Source organism: Lemur catta, chromosome 1, assembly GCF_020740605.2.
Source record: "Lemur catta isolate mLemCat1 chromosome 1, mLemCat1.pri, whole genome shotgun sequence".
Lineage (NCBI taxonomy): Eukaryota > Metazoa > Chordata > Mammalia > Primates > Lemuridae > Lemur > Lemur catta.
In genome coordinates, this window is record NC_059128.1 from 168,060,676 (window position 1) to 168,084,596 (window position 23,921).

The following is a 23,921-nucleotide window of genomic DNA, read 5'->3' on the forward strand; positions in this document are numbered from 1 at the left end:
ATCTTGTCCCTTTCCTAAGCCTCTCAGCTGAACTCATGTGCACTTGAACATGTGAGCTTTCAAGCCTGAGTGTAACATGCCCATAAATACAGAATGCCCCCCACCTCCATAGACACCGTACCATAGGAAATAATTGGAAAGGGCATCAGCTTTGAAGCCAGACAGACATGGTTTTGAAGTATACTTCTGTCACGGACTAGCTGGGAAATATTGGGCAAGTTGTTTTACCTCTTTGAACCTCAGTTTCATTGTCAATGAAATGGGAATGCTACACTTTCTTATAGTTTCATTGAAAAGAAATGGTATGTTAAGATTACATTTGTCTATGAGAAACAGAAAAATGAAAGATAATTGTCGTTTTGAAAATATAGAGTTTTTTTTTTTTTTTCTCTCATGTAAAATAAATCCAGGCTGGTTTGGTGCTCTGTGGTATAAGGTCAGAGACCCAGTGCATTCCATCTTGTTGCTCTGACATCCCTTAGCACGTAACTTCCACCTCACAGTTCAAGATGGCTGCCTAAGTTCCAGCCATCATGTCCACTTCCAGCCAGCAAGAATGAGGAGAGGCAGAAGAGCTAGCTTTCTCTCAGAAGTCACATAGGGTACCACTTCTGCTTATATCCCTAGATCTTAGCGATTCAAGACAATGCCTGTGTGTTATCAAACCTTAATGGGAATGTCCCAAATGGTGGACAAATGTTGACTTTGGAAAACAGAAAACATTAGCACGGTGATGACACATGGTTAACAGTGAACACATTCTCATTTTATTATAGAAAATGTTAATAGCTACTTTTACTATAGCAGTTATTTTGTGCCATGCACTACACCAAACATTTTCTATTTATTATCTCATTCAATCACCAAGGAACTCTGAGAGACAGGAACTATTGTTACTCCTTTTTACAGATGAGGAAACTTAAGCTCGAAAGGGTTACAGAACTTGCTTTCCATTGCTTGAAGTAGTCGAGTCTGTAACTAAGCTAGTATTCCTTTCCTCATGAAGTCATGTTGGCATAGTTTATATTTAACATGATACACGCTAATTTTTGTTGATTCCAAGTACTTGATTTTAAAATACTCCAACCAATGAGCTATCAAATCTCCAAAGTCAGGCGGCCTGTGTTTAATTCTGGCTGTACCACTAGCTGCAGGACCTTGGACAAGATAATGGACTTATGTGAGCCTCAGTTTCTTAATGTGAAAAGTGGAAACAAATGTAGCACATGTCTCTTGGGGCTATTGTGAAGATGAAATGGGATCATTCTGACAAGGTACATGGCCCAGAACAAGTGCTTATTTAAATGTTTCCTATTGTAATTATTAGTAAAACAATTGGTATTAATGTCCACACAACTTTATAACCACTTTCAACAGCTGGTGGGCAGCTTGGCACACAGATCTTTCCTTGGAAGTGTAGAGTAAAACACAGCAGATACCGAGGGTGGCAGGGGCTGGACCAGACAGTCACACATACCAGTCTCTCATTTAATAAGATGCCTTTTCTGGCCTGACCCCAAAGGCCCGAGGGCTGAAGGTGGGCAAGCGAGAGCAGGCCCCTTCCTTGGCAGCAGAGGGGGCAATGTCGTGTCCGCCTGTCCACTGGGCTTCCCTCGTTCCTTCAGTCCTGGACTTGTGTCCTGCTCCTTTCTGTGGGGAAGTCCTTTCTCAAGCTGCCCAGCGGGGCCTGCTCGCCCTTCCCCTGTTCCTTCCCCTGGGCCTTCCCTGGGGTCCTCACCTACTGCTCCTTCCCCAGCTCCTCCCTGATGCTCTGCCCTCAGTTGAATGGCTTTCCCTGCTTCCCTAAGTGCACATTGAGATCTAAGCGCTAAGTGTGTCCTTAACACCTCTGATCTTTGCTGCAAGCTTCTCCCTTAATCATGTTTAACTGACAAACCTGAAGGCAGCTGGTGATGCTAATGTTCATCCAGGAAACTGAAAATAGGGAGGACACAGAGCACTCTGGAAATTACCTCTCAGCACCTGGGAATAAATGGTCACTGCAGAGAACTCAGCCATCCAGCCATCTGCTGCCCGGCCCCCCAGCAGGAGCCCTTTCAGCTGCTCTGATTTGCAGCGTCCACTGGGCCTTTCACATGGCCTCCAGGGGTCCAACACCTAGGGCTGGCCCAGTTCAGCTGCTCAGAAGGAGGGTGTCCTCCCTATTCCAGAACCTGCAAGCCCTCTTTCTCTGTTTAGAGGCCACTTCAGAGTTGGTAAAGTCCTGAGCAAAAGTCATGGGTCAGACAAAATGGATTCTACCAAATCTCTGCCTTCAGCCTTTTGGATAAACCTCATGTGGATGTTTTGCCTTGTCATATTTACTCTGAGCTGGAGAATCTTTGGGGATAAAAATAACCTTATTATTTTAATATTGATTATTACTCATGGTTATTTCACTTTTTCAGAGTAGCACTTTTTTCAAAGTAGCACTTTTTCTCGACCTGCAAAGTGCTACATCCACTGTCACTGCAGTTTAGGAGCTGAGACCTGGGGGAACGAGCCTCCTTGGAAAAGCTGTGGCAGAGACAGTTAGAACTGACTGTGGTTCCTACAAGACCCTGGACAGGCCACTTTTCTCTGACATTCTGCTGAGGGAGGTCCCTGGCCCACGTTTGCAGGGCCCCGCTGTTTGGGCAGACAGGCAAGGCCAGGACAGTGTGGGGGAGAAGTGTTCCCGTCCTGTATCTGTCAAGACACGTCTGCTAATTCAGCTTGAGAATTTCAGCCTCAAAGCTTTTGCTCTGTCATTACCCAAAAGTAAAAATCATTTCTTTTGCTCACTTGTCCCACTTGAATGCTGTGTAATATCATTATAGATTTATGTGTTTATGACTTTGCGACCTGGGGAGAAGCTGGAAATTCCGCTGAGCCCATTTCTACTCCCGGGTTTCTGTAAAGGTCACAGCAAAATTATTTTATCAAGTACACCACAGAAGGGGAAAATCTTAATCTTATATTATACATATGCAGCACTTGACCTTCTCTTGCGATGCGGCACCTCTTAGCTACACTTACTTAAACATAATGCAGCGCCTCCCCAGATGCACACAGAGAGAATAATTAGGTGCCCTGGCATCCCAGCTGGAGAGGAGGCTGTGCGGTGGGGCCGACCTCAGAGATGAGGAGAGAGAGTCAGGTCGGCGGGGGCGGGAGTGAGGGGAGCCCCACAGAGCTGTGGCAGGCTCACCCTGGGCCACGTGGCAGGTGGAGTGGACACGGGCACTCTGACCCGTTCTGGTTCTCCTGCACCTCTGGCCAACTCATTGCCTTCTCTGGGCCTCATTTTCCCCATCATAGGTCTGGGATGTGCCAACTTCAGCGGAGGGGTAGTGGCTGCCTGGAGCTGTTACAGATTCTGAGCCCTGCTCCGGGTTGAGTGGGAGGGAGTGCCGTGGTTGACTAGCGATGTCTGCCACAGCAGGCCTGTGGGGGCGGTGGTAGTGCCTGTGCGTATCGTCTGCCCTGTGCATGTGCGTATCTAAGGTCTCCTCCTGCCCTCTCTGCCTGTGATTTGTGGACTCACCAAGGGTCTGGGGTGAGGAAGCCTGGAAAGAGAAGAACAATAACAACCTCGCCTAAGAGAAGAGTTCTATTTGCCTTGTCAGAGTTTTGGAGAGGAAATGAGATTTGTGTGATGCATCCAAATAGGGTTGCTTTTGTGTTTTTGGTTTTTTTTCCACTCTGGCTCTGTACAAAGCAGAGAGAGCAGGTGAAATCAGTGCCTTTTCTGGGTGTGATGACACACCCGACCTGGTGGCTGATCCAGGTGTGCCCAGGTGGCCAGCCTGTGCCTTCAGGGCCCCCGGAAGGAGGGAGAAGCCCCTGGTGGCTTCTCGTCATTGTCCAGCCTTTAGATAGAAACACAATGAGAAGTCACCTTCATTTATCTTGAGAACTGGGTTATAAATTATTTTTTAAGAGAATCCATCAAGGTCTGTGTCAGGGGAAGTAGTTAAATAAAAATGATTTTTCTCAAAGGGAAAACACTTCAGTTTGAAAACGTGGGAAGCAGCCCGACTGTCAGCATATGTCCCGCTCATCCGCTGCCCAGAGCTGCCAGACTGATGGTGTTTTAGAACACTGGCAGGCAGCTCACCCAAGGGGGGACTAGGCCTGGGGAGGAGACAGCTGGGGGTTCCCTGTCCCTGCTGTTGCAGTGGAGGCCGAGGCCTAGCACTCCCTGGCGGCCCAGGGGGCCCAACCAGGAGAGGTGACCTGGAGCTCCTCAGGGTGACCGAACTGATCTGACCCTCTCCTGCTCTGTTAGGTCCCAGGGCCCCTGAAGCATCTCCTTGGTGGTTGAGCAGGAAGTAGAGGATACTCCCCTCCAAAGAGTCTGGCTGATCTCTTCTAAAGCACAGATCCCCTCCCTGCCCCCAGCTTGGGCTCACCACCTCCTTCGCCGCTCTGCTCTGGCCTCTGAGAACTGACACTGTCTCCCTGGCCCACCTGGTATGACTTGAGCTCTCCTCGAGGAGGCTGTGGTCCTGCCCCTTGAAAATTCCATACTCATCTTACCCTTTGCTGCCTCTGAGCTGGGGGCTCCTCCAGGCCCTTCTACACTTCTGATTCCTGCACATCTGCCCTCACCCCTCAGCAACAGCCCTCTTCTTACCCAATGTAAAGAAGGCAACCCTGATATCTCACTCGGGGTGCATGGAAGCTGCTCCGTGGACGTGTGTTGAATGAACGAGACACGATGCATGTGAAAGGAAAGGGCTCATCCCTTCAAAACGTATGTTTGGGGACATTGACGGGGTGAGGAGGCAGAGCTGGGGACACAGAGATTCACTGCTGCACTGGAAGGCTGGGTCGGGTGGGGACTTTCTGTGCCGACCCTCGGGCCATGCCTCACACTCCACTGCCCTCTCGGCTTCGTCCTGCTGCCAGTGGAGCCTCACTCCCTGCCTAGGCCCCACTCCGCTCCTGCCTAGCTGCCCTCTGACTTTGCACTATTTGGAAACACATTTCTCTATTCTAAAGAGCAATATAAATTTACTGTGTAAAAATTGGAAAACGTAGATCAGAAAAGATAAGAACACCATCCATAATCTCACCACTATAAAAAACAGCGAACTATTTAGGAACACTGTTTGTTCCCATATTTGTGGATGTGTTTTTTCACTTACCAATGTATAGTCAATATTTTTACATGTCACTAAGCGCAGGTCTTCACCATCTTCCTTGATGGGGTCATGGTTTTCCATTTATGGATGTACCATAATTTATTTAACTGACCCCCTATTCTAGGGCTTTAGGTTGTCACTAATTTTTTTCTTGCTATAAACAACCCTGTCATGAATTCCCTCATAAATCTTTAAATCTTTGAGCTGTGTGTGAATATTGCCTTAGGATAAATACCGTAGAAAGAGGAGGGCCTTGGCTCTACCTTCTGGGGATAGGCTGCCATCGGCGAGGAGGACATAGTGCCTGCCCCTCCTCCTGAGGCATTACTCTTCTGTTTGTCACCTTTCAGTCCTGACCAGTGATCTTCCCATTTCACTGGGGCAAAGCAGCCGCATCCTGATTCCACCTCTTTAACAACTTCCATGCTGATGCATTCTAAGCTTGCTGCTGCTGCTGGCTGAGCAGCTTAATAGCACTGTAAGTTACAGTCTTGTCTGTGTCATGATGGCTGCAGCATTCATCAATTTCAGCAAGTGTCACCATGAGTGATACAAGTATATGACACAGCTAAGTGTCCCCTCCGCACAGGCCATTACAGCTGGCAATGGGCCCAGTGAGGCAAGAACTGGAGACCCATTTGGCTCGAAGTGCCCAGGTTGATATAGAAGTGAAAGTGCCCCAGCCCTCCTCCCTCCACGGCCCCCACAAATGCTTTGCATTCCTGGCGACTTCTACAACTACTCAGAAGTATCCTAGGCAAGCTGAGATCCTGCTGTCTCTGAGTCTTGGTGCACTCTTTTCGCTTTGCCTTATCCTCCCATTTCTGCATCAACTTTTACCCATCCTTCAAGACTCTGTGCATGTGCCAACTCCTTTAGGCAACCTGCAGCCCACTCTCCCCTTCCTCCAAAGACCTCTGGCACAGAGCACCTCCAGCTCTGCTGTGGAACTTTTATCAGTAAATAGTCCACTCTGACCTGCCCTACTCAGCTCAGCTCCTTGGGATCAGAGTTTGTCATCCATACTTTCGTGTCCTCTAGAAAATCAAAAAATGTAGTAAATGAGATTTCCTTGAATTACTAAAGTCATGTAAGTGCAATGCAAAACATTGGTAAAGTATAGAAAAATAATCATCATCAGTAATGCCACAACTCCCAGATTTCATTTTTCATTTTAATGAGTATGGCATATACATATGTATGTGTGTGCACATAATAAAGTTCATACTCTGTATATAGATTTAGAACCTGCTTTAAAAATATTTTTCTAAGACATAATTTCAATGGCTATATAATATTCCATTATATGCATGTTCCATAATTTGTTTAGTCAATATCCTGTTATTAGACTTTCAAGTTCCTTCTTTTCTTCTTTCCTTTCTTTATTCCTTCTTCCCCTCCTCCTTTCCTTTCTTCTTTCTTTCTTCCCTATTATACATAACACTGTGATTAATATCCATGAACAGAAATCTTTTTCCACACCTGCTTGTTTTTCCCTTTAGACTAAGTTTTTGGAAGTGGAATTGTTGAATAAAATGTTGGACTGTTTTGAAGCTCTTAATACACACCATCAAATTACCCTCCTGGAAAACTAAAAGAATCCACACTTTGTATGGGAGTGTCCTTTACCTCACACTCTCTAATATTAAGATCAAATTTGCTGTTGTTATTATTATTACCACAGCTTTTATCTTTTGGATCTTATCACAGCAGACCTTCGGTGAACATTCAGTCCAACGAGCCATAGAAGATATTAATATATGCCTATGTGTAAGCCTTGTGCTGAGCGCTGCGGAAAGGGAACTACAAGGTGATGAGAGCTAGTGTCAACCTTTAGAGAGCTTCCAAACTAATATGGTAGCTGGATGGATGGATGGATGGATGCCTGGGAACTACTTCTTTGCTATCAGTTTTCTCAATGCATAGCCATGAATATAAGGAAAAGTGGGAGCTCCCACAAGGCCCTGGGGCCCAGTGGGATAATGGGATGTGCCGGGGTTGTTCAGGAAAATCTGTTCTGGAAAAGCAAGCACCACTTTTGAGAGTAGACAGGGGAATCCCAGCACAGTGACATTGGTCCCTTCTAGGGAGCCTCATGCCTGGACTTTCAGAGTCAGGAATCCATAGTGTCAGCCACCGGTAATGTGATGGTGATGGAGACCTTCAGCCACAGGAGTGATCCTAAATACCAGGCCCAGTGTGGGGCCATGAGACCTATGGGAAGAGCTATGCAGAGCTCTGAGCACAGCCTGTAGGAATTTCTTGCCCACCAACAATATCACCACACCTATCACAAAATCCTTCACAGCTGCTGGGAGAGGCTCTTCTGCATCTCTTATAGAGTAGGAGCAAGGCACGGAGATAAAGGGGAGGTTTAAGGAGCAATGTGCTCTGGGCTGCGAACCTTCTTCCTCCTGGCCAGAAGCATGTCTTGCCCCTCTCACTGTTGCCCCGTGAGGCAGGCACACCTCCCCACGCCAGCTGCTGAGCTGCACCTGCCTTGAGAAAAAAGGCACCCGGTTCTTAAGCAGGAGATGAATATTCATTGGCATGAATCTTTGCAAACTCATTTGGTGAAAAAAAAATTAGATCAGAAGAAGTAATCAGATTATTAAAAAGAAAGAGCAAGGACAGAAGGTGGTGGTGGAGGGAAGAATCACATTTAAAATTCAAGGAGAGATTTCCTTCCTGCGGTGTAGCTCTGACCCCCTGGACCATGCACGGGGAATAGTTAAGCTCTTCCACATTTCTGCTGCATAAAAATGTTGTTTTTTGAGGCCTCATTTGAGGCAGGAGGGGCAGAGACAATGTGTGCCCTCCAGATTTGAAAATTCTAAAATAATGTTTTGAGGTTTTCATTTTATCTTCCTTTGATATCAAGAAAAATTGTGAGAGCTAAAGAGGCTCCGGTGAGTGCTGAGTGACAGGTTAAAGGGCTCCAATAAAGATTAGATGGTCCACTATCTCCTGAGGAAATTGCATAAAAGTGGTTATTCCCTCTTGCTTCTATTAATTTCCTCTTCCTGGCTGCTTGGAAATGCTTCATAACCTGATGCTGCAGATGGGGACGAGAAGCGCTTTCCATTATCTCAATCACTGCACTGTTTATGAGACACTTAATCTGTTTCTTTATAAAGTAATAGTACTGTCGGTGATGGATTCAGTGTCATTGGAAGTCTGTGTGCAGGGACGGGAGGGGAGGGGCGTTCTTGAGAGTATTGTAAGCAGCAGGTAATTTGTTACATCATTGATTGAGGCTCTAAGTTGGGTGGGTGTTTCAAGGTGACCTTCTAGAGGTGATAGGTACCAGTTCGTTCGCACTAGAAGGGGGGGAGAAACATGTGTTTTGTCTGTTGAGTGGCAAATACACACATGCTTATAGATGGGAGACTCAGGTCTTGTCTCTTCCCTTTGCTGAAGTCAGGGGTGGGAGAGAGGTTTGTGTGTGTGCGCATGTGTGTGTGTGCGTGTGCGCCATCCTAAAGGCTTGGCTCTGCAAGCTTCTAGGTCTTCTGTCTGAACTGTGATCACTTGAATGGAGGAAGCAAACCCCCTTATTTTAAGGAAGCAAAGCAATTGTAGGTTGCGTCTGTGTCAGAAGTTACAGGTGTCCCACTGACAAAGGTCTTATGTGAATACACAGCAAGGTGTAGGCAGCCCTTCTCTTCCCACCCCCCTCTTGGAACAGTAATGAAACTCCACTACTGACATCCCAGGCTGGAACTTCCTGATCTAATTCCCCTTCCTGCCTCTTCTGATCTTCCACCCATCCTCTTCTTGCTTTGTCTTTCCCTCTCCTTCTGAATCTCACTTCCTAACCAGCACAAGAAAATGTTTCACAGCACTCTCATCTTGTAAAGATGGATCCCTAAAAGATGCCCATCCTGGCTGACTGGTCCCCTGTGTACACACAAGCATAGCTGTATCGCACACAGTGTTCCAACATCTGCATCCTCCACCAGGCAGGGAGCTTCCTAAAGCCTGCGACCCCCTCTGTGCTCTGCTCTATTCCTCTAGCGCAGTGCCTGACTAGGGGCAGACCCTCGATAAACGTTTGTTGAATGAGGGACTCATAACTGTAGTAATAGTGCTGACCATAATTCTGTAGCGAGAGAGGGAACCCCTGAGTTTTGAAAAGATATTAAAGCAAGGAATTATGTTAGCCACCTCAAAATTGCTTGGGAGTGCAAGATGTGTTTGGTTAGGCTATCGCAGTGTTGAATTGTTATTTTTTGAAACTACAGAGGCTTTAGGCAGGTGTACAGTCTCCAGGCTGCCAGAGTCTGCAACATTTTGTACTGTTACTCCCAGCTGCTTTAGGCACTTAAGCCACTGACCCGGCCCCAAAGGCCATTTGCATTTGCTTCTCTTAGCCTATATATTTTTTGTCAGAATCTACCCAGAAGCTCCATTTATCATTCCTAATTAAACCTACTTTTTCTCAAGGGGAAGCTCAGTTTTCTTATTTATTTTTCCATGTTAAATTTCTATTAAAATAATAATATCGTTAACTTCTATTTCTTATTAGTGATATCTGATACAAGACAAATTTAAAAGGCTTTGTGGATTAGTCTGGCACTTTAACCATTATTTAAAGCATTAATTTTATGAGAAAATGCAGCACGAATGTGGTTACAAGTAAAAATCTGAAAGTTTAATAAATGAACTTAGGAATAATGCTTCTCTTATAAATTAGGAAAGCCTAGACACAGATCTTATTAAGATATTAAGATATTCACCCATTTTGCAATTATATGTAAAATGTATCTTATGCAAATAATGATTAACTCATTTTAAAAAACAGAAATAAATAATCTATGCAGAAACCCATTCTTTCATTTGGTTCCAAGATTTATTTATCCACTTTGGGACTCCAAATTTATATTCTGACTCTGAATTCTGAAAATTCCTGCAAAGAAATCTTGTTTTTTAAAAAGAAGTAAGTTGGGGTAGAGAGAAATTAGCATTATTAGCACATATTAATGGCTACATTTCATATTTGAGATTATTCAATTCTAATGACCTATGGGAGTTATTGTGGGAAGTATAAGGTTCTTTTTTATAGATCTTTTATACAGATGAGCAAATTGAGGCTCTGAGGGATTACATAACTTGTCAGTGGTCCCCCAGCTAGGAACCAGCAGAGCCAGAAATTGGACCCAGGACTGTCTGACGACTGCCCAGTGCTCTTTTCTCTGGGGAGGATGGAGTCACATCCTCTCCCAGGACCTCTCTCCCCAACGCTTCTCTGAGCTTCTCTCCCCAAAGTCCAATTTTAGACCTCTTGCCCTCCATTTCCTCCCCTTGTGGCTGCCTTGGAGTTCAGAGACTTAGTCACCCAGAGCTGCCTTCCTCCATCACAAACCTCAGAGGAAGGCACTTTCCAAATCTCTCTGCCACTTGTGGATATCAGGATGACTGTTTATGCTGTTAACTTATTAAATGCAAAGTGAGGAGGCTTTTAAGTGCTGGAAAGAAAGGCAAAACACCTTGTTCTACTCAGATTGATACATTAAGAAAATTATAGTGTGGCAGGAACCAAAAATGATGCTTGAGTGGTGAGTCGTCACCACTTCCCCTCCCCTCTTTCCGGGAACAGAGCCCCTGCAGTGTGTAGGTGGCCCCAGCCTGGCATTTGTCTGTGTTCGGCAGCTCAGAGCCAAACAGGGCCAGGAACACTGGGGACTTACCATGGAGAGGGCCAAGTGCTTCTCACAGGACATGAGGAGAGGTATGGAAAGAAGAAAAGGAAAGGGGGAGAAAAATAGAAGGAAAGACTTTACTGAGTGGGCTTGGACAGATAAATTAGTAAGCCAAATTCTAGGGTACTTTGGATATGCCATTCAGTGTTTTCCCCTTTGATGTTTTGTTGGCTGGGTCTTTAGTAAAGATTGAAATGAGTTTTTTTTCTTTCTACAGAGAAGTTTCTTTTGAACGTGCTGAGATGGGTCAGGAAGTGGCCCGTTCCTACATGGGTCACAACAGAAATTGTAGCTTCCCCCAAATTGGGAAACAACATTTACCCCAGTGTGTTCCATGGTCCCAGGGAATGCTCTGCAAAGTAGGGCTTCTTGGTGAAAAAGTGTGGCGTTCTGTATCCCATTCTGGAAGTTCTGCGAAATCCTACAATAAAGAATGTGATTCACTTTTTTAAACTACATTTCAAAATATCTGATCTCTGGTAATAGGTGTTAACAACCCAGGGAACTTGGGTTCCATGGAACACACTTGGGTTTTGCCGTTCCAGAACACTGCATTCCAGAGATTGCCTCCCACCGCGGGGCACACCCAGAGTCTCTGAAACCCTTTCCTCATCCCAAGTGAGCAATGGAGTGGGAAAACCTTCACAGCATGGGAAATAGTTCTTCCTTCTTGCCTTGGCAGAAAAGCAATGCATATTTTTCAAAATAGCTTTATATATATGTCATCACTATCATTTCTCCCACTGTGTGATCGTGGGTAACTTTTTTAACCTCTCCATGTCCCAATGTCCTCATTAGCAAAATGGAGATAATAATAGCTACCCCATAGAATAATGCATGTAACACACTTAACAAGACAAGTTAACAGATGGTGGCTACTGCTATTATTAAAGAATACTCTGTACTTTCCAGGAGGGAACAATATATTTGGGAAGATGAGCTTTGTGTAAGTAGAAACCATTAGGATGGTACTTCCATTATGCAATGATCACATTGTATTATAATTGTAGGACTACACTGGATCAAGAGCTCCTTGAAGGTAAGCTCCGTTCTCTAATTTCCTGAGTTAGGTTCTCAGGAGGTGCACTGTAAATGTTTGCTGAATGAATTAGTGAGGCGTAAGAAAGCCAAACAAGTTGACCAGGCAGTAAGTTTTGTAGAGTCTCAAAGGAGGATGAGCCAGAGCAAGTTCCATGGGAACAGGAAGATTCAGTGGCTGAGATGGTGAGAAAGGGACTCAGGAAAATAAGGCAGGTGGGATCAATCTTTTGAGGGATCAGCAAGGAGGAGACCCGGTGTCTGGACTAGAAGGTCTGTAGATGAGACATGATCAAAGCCTAAGGGACAGTCTGCAGCCGTATTTTCAGGGCATGACTCATTGTAGGCTGATCTCACAGGGAACTAGGAGGTATCCCACTTTTGGGGGTACCTTCAGTGGGTATCAGGCTGTACCAGATATTTCTAACTTTCCACACTGCCATTTATATGACACCAAGTGCATGACACACTGGTGCAGTGTCTGCAGAATCATACTTTTCTTGCCCAACCCCCAAAGCATATCAAAATGCAATTACGGGAGAATGATGTAATAACCTTGAAATCACTTTAATGTATTTTTAAAGAATCACTCATGAATTTCAGTCTTTTACCATTATTCATAACAAGTGAATGTTAACTCATCTCATGGTGTTCCTCATGTGTGTTGCAACATGGTATTTAAGAACCATAAGGCCAGTCCACTGTCAACCAGGACCCCTTGCCATCTGAGGCCGTCAGACAGGATTCCTTCAGTGAGTGGTGCAGGGTATAGGCCCTGATTATTAAATAGGTAGAAGGGGAGGAAATAGCCATTTATAGAGCACTTACATCCCAGGAACCGAGCTACACATTAGATTCATTTTCTCAATTAAACCTCTTGACACACCTGAAGGGGAAGAATTAGTATTCATATTGTTCAAGTGAGAGAGGCCATTGGTACCAGAAAGGTATATTTCACCAAGAATTGTTTTGAAGACTTGGAAGTGCTAAATAGGTGTGTCTTCAATCAGATATGCTCATTTAGTGCAAGGGAACATGTTAATGTCCTCTTTAGAGAGGAAAAATCTTTTGTTTCCCAGTTCCAGGGAAGGGTTTCTGGATGCCGCTCTTGAGTTAATTCTCATATGGTCTCTTTGTGTTCCAGCCTGCCCTGCAGGGATGTTCAAGGCCAGCCAGGAAGCTGAAGGCTGCTCCCACTGCCCTTCCAACAGCCGCTCCCCTTCAGAGGCATCTCCCATCTGTACCTGCCGGACCGGCTATTACCGAGCGGATTTTGACCCCCCAGAAGTGGCATGCACTAGTAAGTGTCTATTAAGGGCTTTGGGCTGGGGAGTTTGGTTTCCTGAGACTGGTGGGCCTGGGCCAAGAAAGAGTAGACCTCGCTCTTCCATTGCAGTGCAAGGCAGAAATGCTGGCCATGGTGCTGAAATGTACAACTTCTGTGCTGGGGGTGCAGGGCCCTTCTCTCTGCTCAGTAGCAGAGTCAAGATTATATTCTTCCATCTCCTTTCCTACCATATGAGAGGGCCTTCTTCCCACCCCAGCAGGGAAACTTCTGCCCATCATATTCCAGCCTGGGGAGTTTTTTTGGGTGTAAAATCAAGATCCACTAGGATATTGCAACAACTCCTAGTAACTCTTCCAATCATCTCCTCCAAGAAGCAACTTCTGGTCCCTACAGCTGAGAATCTCCTCTCTCTTCATTGGGTTTCCTGTATCTCTGTAACCGGACCCCCCTTATAGTTCTCATTATTTTATTACTTGTCCAGTTAGTCTGTTCTTGTCTCATCTCAGTTGCCAAATGAAGGTCCTTGTGTGCCAGGACCATATACTCATGTCCTTGTTTCCCTTCCAGTGTCCAATATGGTGTAGCACCTGTGCCCCTGCCAAATGACAAGACCAGAGGTCTGATCACAAGTGAATCTCAAAGGCAGAAATTCTAGAGACTAGGGCTAATGTATCAGCTACATCCACTCTGCCATTATCTGCTGTTGAGGGAAGGGCAGTCATTCTCCCCAAGATAGGGAGAGGCAACTCCATTCCCTGGGTAAAGATGGAGGAAGGGATAATTTCCTTCTGGTATTTACTCCTTAATCCCTTAATAGTGGGAATAAAGAATCAGTTCTGTCCCTACAGAGCACTTCACAGAACCTGCTCCGACTCCCCTAAGCATTGCAGTCCTGCAGTAGGGATGATCTCTCTTTTCAGTATTCCCATTATATTTGGAGGTCAATCCTCCAGGTTAGCCTCTAATTATGCTAGAACTTTCTTCTGCATTGGATGCTGCTGCCTGAATTCCTGTGAGCAGAGATCTTCCCTTACACCTCTCTGTGCCAAATCCCTCCTACCCACTCCCAGCACAGAAGGCCGCAGAATACTTGTGGTTTGGTGAGCAGAAAAAAAATGGCTGGACTCTGAGTGGAAGAATTTCTTAATTCTAGCCTTCTAGTGTATATAACCTTTGCTGGATAAAGAGGAAGAATGAAAGTGTCTTCTAGATCAAGGTCCTGAGCTCGATCAATGCTTATAGATTAGAACTGAGGAAAAGTTCATCCTCTTGTAAACTGATTATCCCCAGACCTCCCTCTCTGGTGGGTTGATATTAACAGAAATGATTCCATTTCTGCTGACTGAAGTTCGTATCTTTTGGTTGTGGTATCTCCTCCACTGATTTCTGAGGCTCCCTGGGGGTCTTCCATGAGCCCAAAAAGCATGTTTAATGTACTTCTTTAGAAGTCACTTAAGGATGCTGAATCACTGCTGCTGGCATGTTCAGACCGCGGATCAGTCCCCATGGCTGCCATAGCACATGCCAGGGTTTCACAGCTTCCGTCCTGAAAACATGCCCTTCCAGTTCTGCCTGTGCACCCCTCTGCAGATCAACTCATGCCAACAGGAGCCTGGGCCCCCAGCTTCCCACCTCAGCATGCATATCCTGTGAGTTCATCCAGTCCCTGGATAAGGTCACCAATGACCAAATGCTCAGAATGCTGGTGTGGAGTGTCCTCCTTGCTGTGGCTCCCCTCCCAGCTATCTCTCAAGGCTTATCTTCCAGTCATCTGATCTAATGTACTTGAAACAGAGCAGGGCCAGTTTCTGGAAAAAATAGCAATATCCTAAGGCCTCCAGTCTGTACATGGTAGACCCTCCCTCTGCTCTACCTACCCATATCATTACAATTGGACTTCACAGGCTTTTCTCTCCTGTCTCTGGTCCAGCTAGCTCTGGGGTTAGGAGCACCTTCCTCACCCCATGGTCCCAAAACAATCTCCCCACCTTACCCAGATTGGGAGTGATTGCTAGACTTGCGTTTGTGTGTCACCACAGCCACTGCACCCTTTCCATGCCCTGTACTCTTACACTCCCAGACACGTACAGTGCTAGGGTCAGACCTGAAATAGCTAAATCAAAGCCACACGTGGCTGTGGTGGCCAGACCCAAGAGTGGCTCGTAGGTGTGTTGTCCAGCTCCTTGTGTTGGCTGACAGGGAAGGTGCTTGGTGAGGGGACCCCGAGGGAAAGGCTGGGGTGCAACATAATGCTAGGCAAAACAAGTGTAAATAAACCTATTATTTTATTGAAACTCATTATATATTTGATTTATTGTGTGCCAGGAAAGTACTGTATGAAAAAGTCAATTTGTTGGCTTTTATAATCTCATTAGGATTTCCTTTTAAGGCATTGTAATTGGAGGTGCCATCTGTTCTCTTAAAAAGGCATCACACATCACCATAGTAAATAATTTTTCAGATACAAGGAGTATATCTGGAGCTGTTGAGGAAAGGCACAGCCCTGCACTGTGGCCTTGGGGGCTCCTGCTGGTCCAGCAGGTCGAGCAGGCCAGCACTTATGGACCAGCCTAACCTGGGAGACTGGTTGGAGGGGGAGGACACAGGTGCTCGTTCACAGTGCAAGTGCAGTCCTCTGCCCATCCCATCGGGAAGCAATTACAACCTGACTGGGTACTGTGGGTGCCGCGTAAAGAAGGAGAACTCTGTCTTCCTAAAATGTACAGAGCATGAGCATCTCCAGTGTTCAGGTTCCGTGGGTATGGGAGAGGGAGGCAGCATCAGGAGAGTTCAGGAGCCAAGGCCTCGAAGTCTGGAAGGGTCTCAGATTTAGCTTGTTGCACTTGTCTTTAAACGAGATTATATCAACAGTCACCCTCATTCCCTGACAATATTGAAATGTCAGTGAAAACTGATAGTGCATTAAGAAGTAATATTTTTAATGAATTGTATTAATCTCTTGGGGCCAGCACATATATATTCATTGTATTTTTGTAGTGCTCAAGTGTTAATTTATTCCATCTAAACATTTAGAATGCATGACACCTTTCATAGCCCTGTTTAGGCACTTCTTCATTTTCTTTTTAATCTACTGGGAGAGCTGGGGTCCCCCTTGAACTCTGAGAGGCCCTTGCAGCCCTGTATGTCCAGCTTTGTCCCTGAGTCTTGTTGCTGGACTTGGCAGGGACGTGAGCTCGCCTCAAGGCAGTGTCAAAGGAGCTGGTGCTTGCTCTAGGTGAAGTCAGAGAAGGCTGGCATTGAGAGCCCGATGTTCTCAGTCTGCAGTCATGTTACTGCTACTGGTCTGCAGCCACCTAGTTCCCTTCTTCCTTCTTCTCCCTCCTCCCCACCCCTCTGCCGAAGCCTGCAGTTCTCGATCGGCTGTACGAGTACTTGGCTGACTGCACCCTTGCTCAGCGATGGCTCAATACCTGCTCATACACTAGCATTAGGAGCTACAACTGAGTATGAGGAGGTCTTATCCCCCCAACCTAAGCCATGAATCGGATGAGGTGTGAGCTTGGGAGATAGCTAGAGGCAGGAGACAGGTGACTCCAACTCTCTCCACTGATGAAACTGGCCAAATGAAGATAGGTCATCTAGACAGGTGGGGGTCACCTTCAATGAGGCGGTATCAAAGGGGAGGGGGGCTGAAGTAGGAGACAAAGGGAAGGGACAAGAGTAGGTGCAGCCCCCAGCAGGGAGGTGTTGCAAAGGTTGTGGGCTGAGGAGCTGACTCTGGGCTACTCTGGGCTTTGGGCTTGTTGGGCTTCAGCTGAAAAAGTCACCATCTTCTGCTGCTGTTGCCTCCCTGGGGCACTGCCCAGAGGCCCTCCATTTCCTGGGGAGTTCTGGCATTCCCTAACTGTCCCAATCTTCAGTGGATCCTGGGAAAGCTTATAGAATCACCAATTGCATGTAGAAGTTAGAAAATGGACTATGGCACTTTGGAGATAAAAGTTTGAATCTCGACTATCTCTTACCTTCTCTGTGACCTTGGTTTAATTTCTTAAATTCCTTACATTCTGTCATTTTATTCTCACCACCTCTTAAGAATGTATGCCTTTCTGAGTTGTTATGAGGATTAAGCCAAATAGTATCATAGAGCCTTTGGCACAGTGCCTGGTTCATAGTAAACTCTCAATCGATGTTAGAACTTGCTTTGGTTCCATCTTTGGGAAGTGTGAAGATTGCAGCAGATATTGAAGCTTTCAGCATAAGAGATGTTGGATATCTGAAAATAAAAGTGACGTTGTCAGGGGGAGCCCAGGCATGATGCCATTCCTGAACATCACAGCAGAATCTACTTTGTGGCCCTAAACCACACAGCCACCTTGGCAGAAAGACCCTGGTGGGAAGAATGAGAAGGGGACTGCCATGTGACCAGGGCTGTCGTGGGAGAAGGAGGGAGGCAGGCACTGGCCAGGCTTCAGAGGTCTGCTGAGCTGCTCCTCCAGATGAGAGGAGTCAAGGTGCTGGGCGGGAGTGATGGCCCACAAGGCTGGCTTCCCATTCCCAGGGAGCAGGGGCTCATGGATGCCTCCCCGTGAGACATGCTTCTTCCACAGAAGAGCCAGATGGCAAGGGGAGCATGCCGGGCTCAGCTAGCCAGAGGGAGCAGCCAGGAGCACATGAGGACGTGCAGTACGAAACCCAGCACCTCGATACATGGCTGGGCTTCCGTTTTAAATAATTTCTAGTTTACTGGGGGACGAAATGGAAGGGAGGAATTTATGAAGCAGGTGAAAATAGATAATTATGCCTTATAAAATTGCTGTCTGTGAAAAACTATGCAGAAGGACTAGTGTGAAAATAATTACCTTGTTACATTTCTGACCACAGAAACCCCTTTTCTGTCACCCACATGGGAGAAATTGTGATGGATCACAGAGGCAAGCTAGTGCTTGTCTTGTTTCTTTTATTTCTTCTTGAAATGTAATGGGTTTCCCTCTGTGGTTTTGATCATAAGAACAGAATGAAGAAGGGGTTCCAGAGGTCACTGTGTCCCCTGAGCCTGCCTGCCAGCCCCTCGGAGGAGGAGGTGCTATGCCAGCTGCCCTTTGGGGTTCCTCTGGAGGCCAACCCTGACCTCCCTCCTGGCCGATACAGAGAGGCAGGCAAGCGGAGTGGCCAGAGCAGGGACTTTGAGTTTGGCTCCTGATGGTGTGACTTGGGCAAGTTATTTACTCTCTTGGAACACGAGCTCTCTCATCAGCAAAACTGGGTATGACTGTCTGACTCCAATGCCGTGACCTCAGTGAGTGGAATAATGATGTGGATGGTAGTGGTGATGGTGGTGACTGGCTCTTGTAGAGAAGGGTAAGAACCTGCTCTTCCCTCTCCCATCCCTGTGTACTTGAGTTTCTCTCCTTTAAGTTCATGTTTCCTCTTTTAACTGGCTGCAGTTGTTCCCTTCTTCCATCCCAACCATCGCAGGGCAGCAGGGGTGGTCCCAATGGCACAGAGATTGTGCCCCTTGGACCTTGGATGGACTGCTCAGGAATGTGACATTCCCGGAGCCCAGACCCTGGTCTTTCCAGGCCAGCCGGGTGGATGGAGGATGCCATGGCTTAGAGGGTGATGGCCTTGGGATGACAGGAACAGAAGGAAGTCCTACGCAGGTATCCTCTGCAGCCAGTCTGGGTGTTGTGGACAGTCTGTAAAGACATCAACTCACAAGCCTTCTCCCACTGGCCTTGGGCACAGCCCCTGCTGGGTTGCGCTCAAGAAGATCACCCCTGATGGTTTCATTTAGACCTGGACAAGCAGCCTCAATGTCACCTGGAAAGTTGCTAGAAATACAGATTTTCAGCCCCTCTTTAGACCTAGTGAATGAGAAACTCTGGGGGTGGAGCCCAGTGATCAGTTTTAACAAGCCCTTGCAGGCGACTCTGAAGGCTGCTGAAGTTTGAGAACATTGCTTTAGAATGTGTCCCTGTCCTCGGCTTATGAGTTCTCAGGAGAAAGGCCACTGGGAGAACTTGCACAGACTGGAACCACAGGGGCTGCCCTCCCCATCAGCGCCCTCTGTGCCAGGCTGGAAGGCTGGGGAAGGGCTGTGGGTATGCGTGAGAAAGAGGAGGGTGGAGTGTGGTGGCAGTGTGAATGTGCGAGTGCATGTGTGTGAGTGGTTCACCAGGAGGGTCCCACTGGTTCTCAGAATAATCCCCACCTGCTCTGGCTTGGTTTCCATTTCATCTTCACACTCGGGTGGGCAGAGCAGTGTGGAGACAGCCAGTGTACAGTCTTAGCTGGGACTGAGAGCAGAGATGGGGGAGAGAAACAAATGGGAACCAGGGGGCACAACCGGCTGGAGTGGGCTCAGGGAGGGCTGAGGGAGAAACTGAGGCAGAAGGAAAGTGGGCATCATTAGCCTGAGTTCAGAGGGAGGGTCCGTGGGTACGCCATATAAATGGTGATGGGCCTCATCACTCAGCTGCTGCCTCCAGCGCCCTAGCAGAAATCAGGCCAAGAGGAAACCCGAGGCTGCTGCTGCAGGAAGCGGCCCCTCGGGCCAGTAGGGCAGGATGCCCCCCAGAGCAATAAGCACTCCACCTGGGACAGGAATCCAGTGTTGCAAATCAGGCGCTGCTTGCTTGTCTGCATGTCTGCACTTCGGGGATGATTTTAAATACTTTTCAAAGTTGATCTTTTCATGAGTGTTTACCCTTGTTAATCCAGGGCTTGCAACATGTGAAAGTCTGTGTTGCCCACGTTAGCTTTCCCCATTGCTGACCAGGGCACTTGCTAGTAGAAGACACACTGTGTGTCCCATTCTATAGGTAAAGGGCCTACTTGATTTTACCCTGGTATGTGATCCGTGTTGCACAGTAAAAATACATCATGTATGTTTTCAAGGGGGATGTAGTCTGTTTTCCTTGTGAAATTCAGACAAGGATCACAGATCTATGAGAGTCACAGGGCAAGCCTGGATTTGGGCTCACGGGCTGTGCTGGCCAGTAGATGGCTTATACACCTGGGTGCAGAATGGAGGGAGTGTGACTGCAAGCTGGAAGCTATTTATAACTGTCACTGCTGTTTCAGGAAGGGTCAGCATTGCTCGTGTAAACGTGCTTTCACAGCTCTGTAATCTACAATTTCTTTTCACAGTTGTTTGACCCAAGTGGGTATAACCCTTTAGAAGAATTGTATAGCTCTAACTTCTAACTTTTAAGCTAATAGCCAGGCACACACACTGATGTGTCTGTTCCAGCATTTCATCCTAAGAGCGTTTGGAGTCACAGATTGTTACCATTCAGAGCACTGCCACCCCAAATCCTCCCAACGTTAGCCTTCTCTCTCCAACCACCCTGAGAGGTGGTCATCCCACTTTTATTTTCCTGGGCATTTGTGATGACAGACAGGTGATGCATTGTGCAGGACAGCTCCATCCATTGCCAGCAGCTACCACCCAGCACTCTGGGAGACCTTCTGGACTTCACGCTGGGCACTTTTCCCTACTCCTTGCCATTGGTTGGCCGTTGAAGGCCCATGTTCAGCAGGCCAGCGGTTCTAATGTTTACAGGCAACTTTCTCATCGTTCTTAATCATCTCCTTTAGGCTAAAATCTGTTATTTTATCTATCCCCCAAAGCACATGATATCCTGACTCCCAACCCCTGTCCTGGCTAGTGTTTTCTAAATCTCTTACATTTATCAATAAAACTCTCAAAATGTGGCAGCCAGAATGGAACTTGGAGCAGGGTTCACTAGAAAAGTGATGGATTTTCCTTGTGACTGGAATACTGTTGATTGTTCATGTTGGTTGCAACTCTTCCAACTGTGGGCTCCCACCAGGCTCATCAGCCACTGAACATCCAGTGCTTTGGTTTGTCCCCTCAAGAAATACTGCCCATTTGGGACTCCCTATTGTGTACTTACACACACAACTTTAGAAATTTTGCCTCGTGGATTTAGGCACAGTGCTCTCTCATGTATAGATCACTTTGAATACTGATCTTTATCATCTTTCAAATGAGCAATATTAGCATCATCGTTAAGAGTGCAGGCTCTGGAACCCAGGCCCAAGTTGAAGTCCTGCTCTGCCACTTGCTGGCTATGTGTGCAAGTAACTCTGCTTCTCTGTGTCTCCATTTCCTCATCCATAAAATGGGAATAATATTGGTGTCTGTCTCACCAAATTGTGATGGAAATTAAATGCAATAGACTATTTAGAACAATATTTGGCATGCAGGAAGCATTCAATAAAAGTAAGCTATTTTATTTTATTACTATTTTCAGAGTTCTCTACCCTGCTTTGATGTTAGTTTCAAAGCAGCTAAGATCCAAGCACTGGCATTATCATTTAGTTAACATTTCTTCCTTTGGCACACAAGTATTGTGTACTTTTTAAAGTTACCCTTGTTGAAATCTAGTTTTACTCTCTCTACTCTTTTTTTCTGCAGGTTAATAAACTTTTAGAAAAAGGAACAATGTGAGCTGGCCTGACTTATACTTAGAGAACACATGCTGGTGTTTGTCACTCTTTCCTTGAGGCTCACAAAGCACTGATTTATTTGTGAAGTTCCAGAAGTAGGAGGGGATTGAGGAAAATGTATCCATTTAATATGTTCTCTTCTCTATTTTAAAAATCAGAATAAAACTGTCCACCCCATGACTTTAGGATCCTCTCTTGCCATGAATGCTCTTTGGTGGTCTCAGGCAATGGTGCTGATGTCAAATTTACAGTCTCTGATCCCGGGCAGAACTGGTCTGGGATGGACATTGGAACTTCATGGCAGCCACAGCTCAGGTTCTTAAATCTTCCCTGATCCAGTTCTCCACCTCAAAGGCAAAGACAGTCAGGAATATGTGGCTTTGTGTCCTCTGCAAGCCTCTCACCTGCTCCCCGGGAAGGGGGATGCCTCACTCTGCACACTCTGAGCATTCTGTGCTGGTTAGAGCTATTTGGGTATTGGGCTCTTGCCTGACCACTGGAATGGAAGCTCTTTGACACAAATCTGATTTGTTTTTAACTGGCTGTGTACCCTTACTCAGTAGGTGCCCAACACAGCCAAGAGGTAGGACCCTGCTGTTGGGATCAGGTAGACCAGGGTTGACTCTTGGCTCCAACCTTCACTTGCAGTGTGGCCTTGGGCAGCTTACCTAACTTCTCTGACTTTCTGTTTCCCTTCCAAAAGATGAGGATATCGTTTATTATTGTGTCCATTGTGAAATATATATAAACTCAATGTTAGACATATGCTAAGTGCTCAATAAATTGTCTTCATTTTGGTTGTTATGAATAGCATTTAAGAGGTGGGTCTTGGGTCACTAAATTATGCAGTCCAAGATAAGAAAACAATGAAAATGTAGAGGAAAATAGATCAAGTGCTCCTGGAGAGCCATCCTAGGCTGGCTAAATTCCGACCCCATCACTCCCCTGTCTCTGCCCCAATCACAGTGTGATTATAAATCTGTGTGCAACTCATGCATACTATCTTGGTCCCCAGCCCCTCGCAGGTGGTCCCCAGCTCCTTGCAAGCGGTCCCCAGATGGCCTTTTGGTCCCCCTAGGCCCCTCTCCCATCCATGATAACTCAGCACCAGACACTGATCCAATTCAGGAAAGACCAAGCCCGGGTTTCATAGTTGGGTCTGGGATGTAGCTCACTTCTAGACCTCCCACCAGGGTCCTCTTGGCGATTGCTTTTCAAGATCACCACTGCCAGTCAGACCTGGAACCTGTATTGACCCACTGCATCCCCCGCTGCTGACCACTGACCCTGTCAAGACCCTGTTCAAAATCTACCCTGAACCCCATTACACGGGATGGGGCCCCTGGCTCCACACCCACCTTTCATGAAAGTCTGTCCCCACATCTGACCTTGCAGCCTCTACCATTTCCTAGGACCAGTACGCTCCCTGCTGTTCCCTAGGGGACTCCACAGCCTCTTTCATTCCCTGATACTCCAGCTGCCATAATGGAAACCTGATACCAGCCAACCTTTCCCTAATCAGGACTGTGACCTTCTGGATGCCGTGGTTTGGTGACACACATAGATGCTGTATACAAGCTAGAGCCAGGGACCCACAATTGTCACTGATGGCTTCACTTGTGTGTTACAAAGATCAGGAACCCCAGTGTCTTTGACTTTAGATTTAGAGGGAAGCCACTTTCAACTTAGTGTAAAGGTAGATGCTGAATGATGTCCAAAAAGAGTAGGGGCCGCCTGAGTAATTAGTGCTCTCCTCATAACTGGAAGTATGCAAAGAGGTGTTGGCACTGCCTGCTAGAAGGGTTTCCGAATCATGTGGGAAGTTGGGCAAAGTGGACAGGAATGAGTCTCACAGGCAGTGTGGGCTTTCTGGATTGTGTGTGCCTTAAGACCTGGAAGCCAGCACTTTGTAGTGATTTGTTTTGAATCTGTGTATCTGGTCTTCTGAGAAGCTTTCCACACAATTGGCTGGAAGATGCCAAATCCAAGCCAGACACCTGAGAACTGTTGTGATGTGGGATTGTCTGTGGGCTTAAAGGCTGGACTTTCCAACATGTAAATAATTATTAATGACTTTGAAGAGAAAGGGCAGGCTGCAGTCTGAAGTCAACCTGCAGAAGGGCCAGGACTCCCTCCAGCCTGTGCCAGAGACCACCTCCACCATACTCAGGAAAGAGCGCTCTGACTCTCAAGTCACAGCAAGAAGGCTAGCTTGTCTCACAGGGGCTGTAGGGTAGAGAATCAGAGTCTGATTGGATACAAAGGTGTCTCTGTCCTCCCCCTACTCTGAAGAGGAGTAGGTCAGGGCACTGGTAGCCATGGTGTGCT

At 46.6% G+C, this 23,921-nt stretch overlaps 1 protein-coding gene across 1 annotated transcript in view; it reads left to right on the forward strand.

The window, feature by feature from the left end:
• Window positions 1-23,921, forward strand: part of EPHB1 (EPH receptor B1) — a 282,512-nt gene that overhangs the window by 132,896 nt on the left and 125,695 nt on the right. Inside the window, exon 4 of the mRNA XM_045560222.1 lies at window positions 13,014-13,169. Coding sequence (XP_045416178.1) covers window positions 13,014-13,169 — 156 coding nt within the window. The remainder of the gene's footprint in view (window positions 1-13,013; window positions 13,170-23,921) is intronic.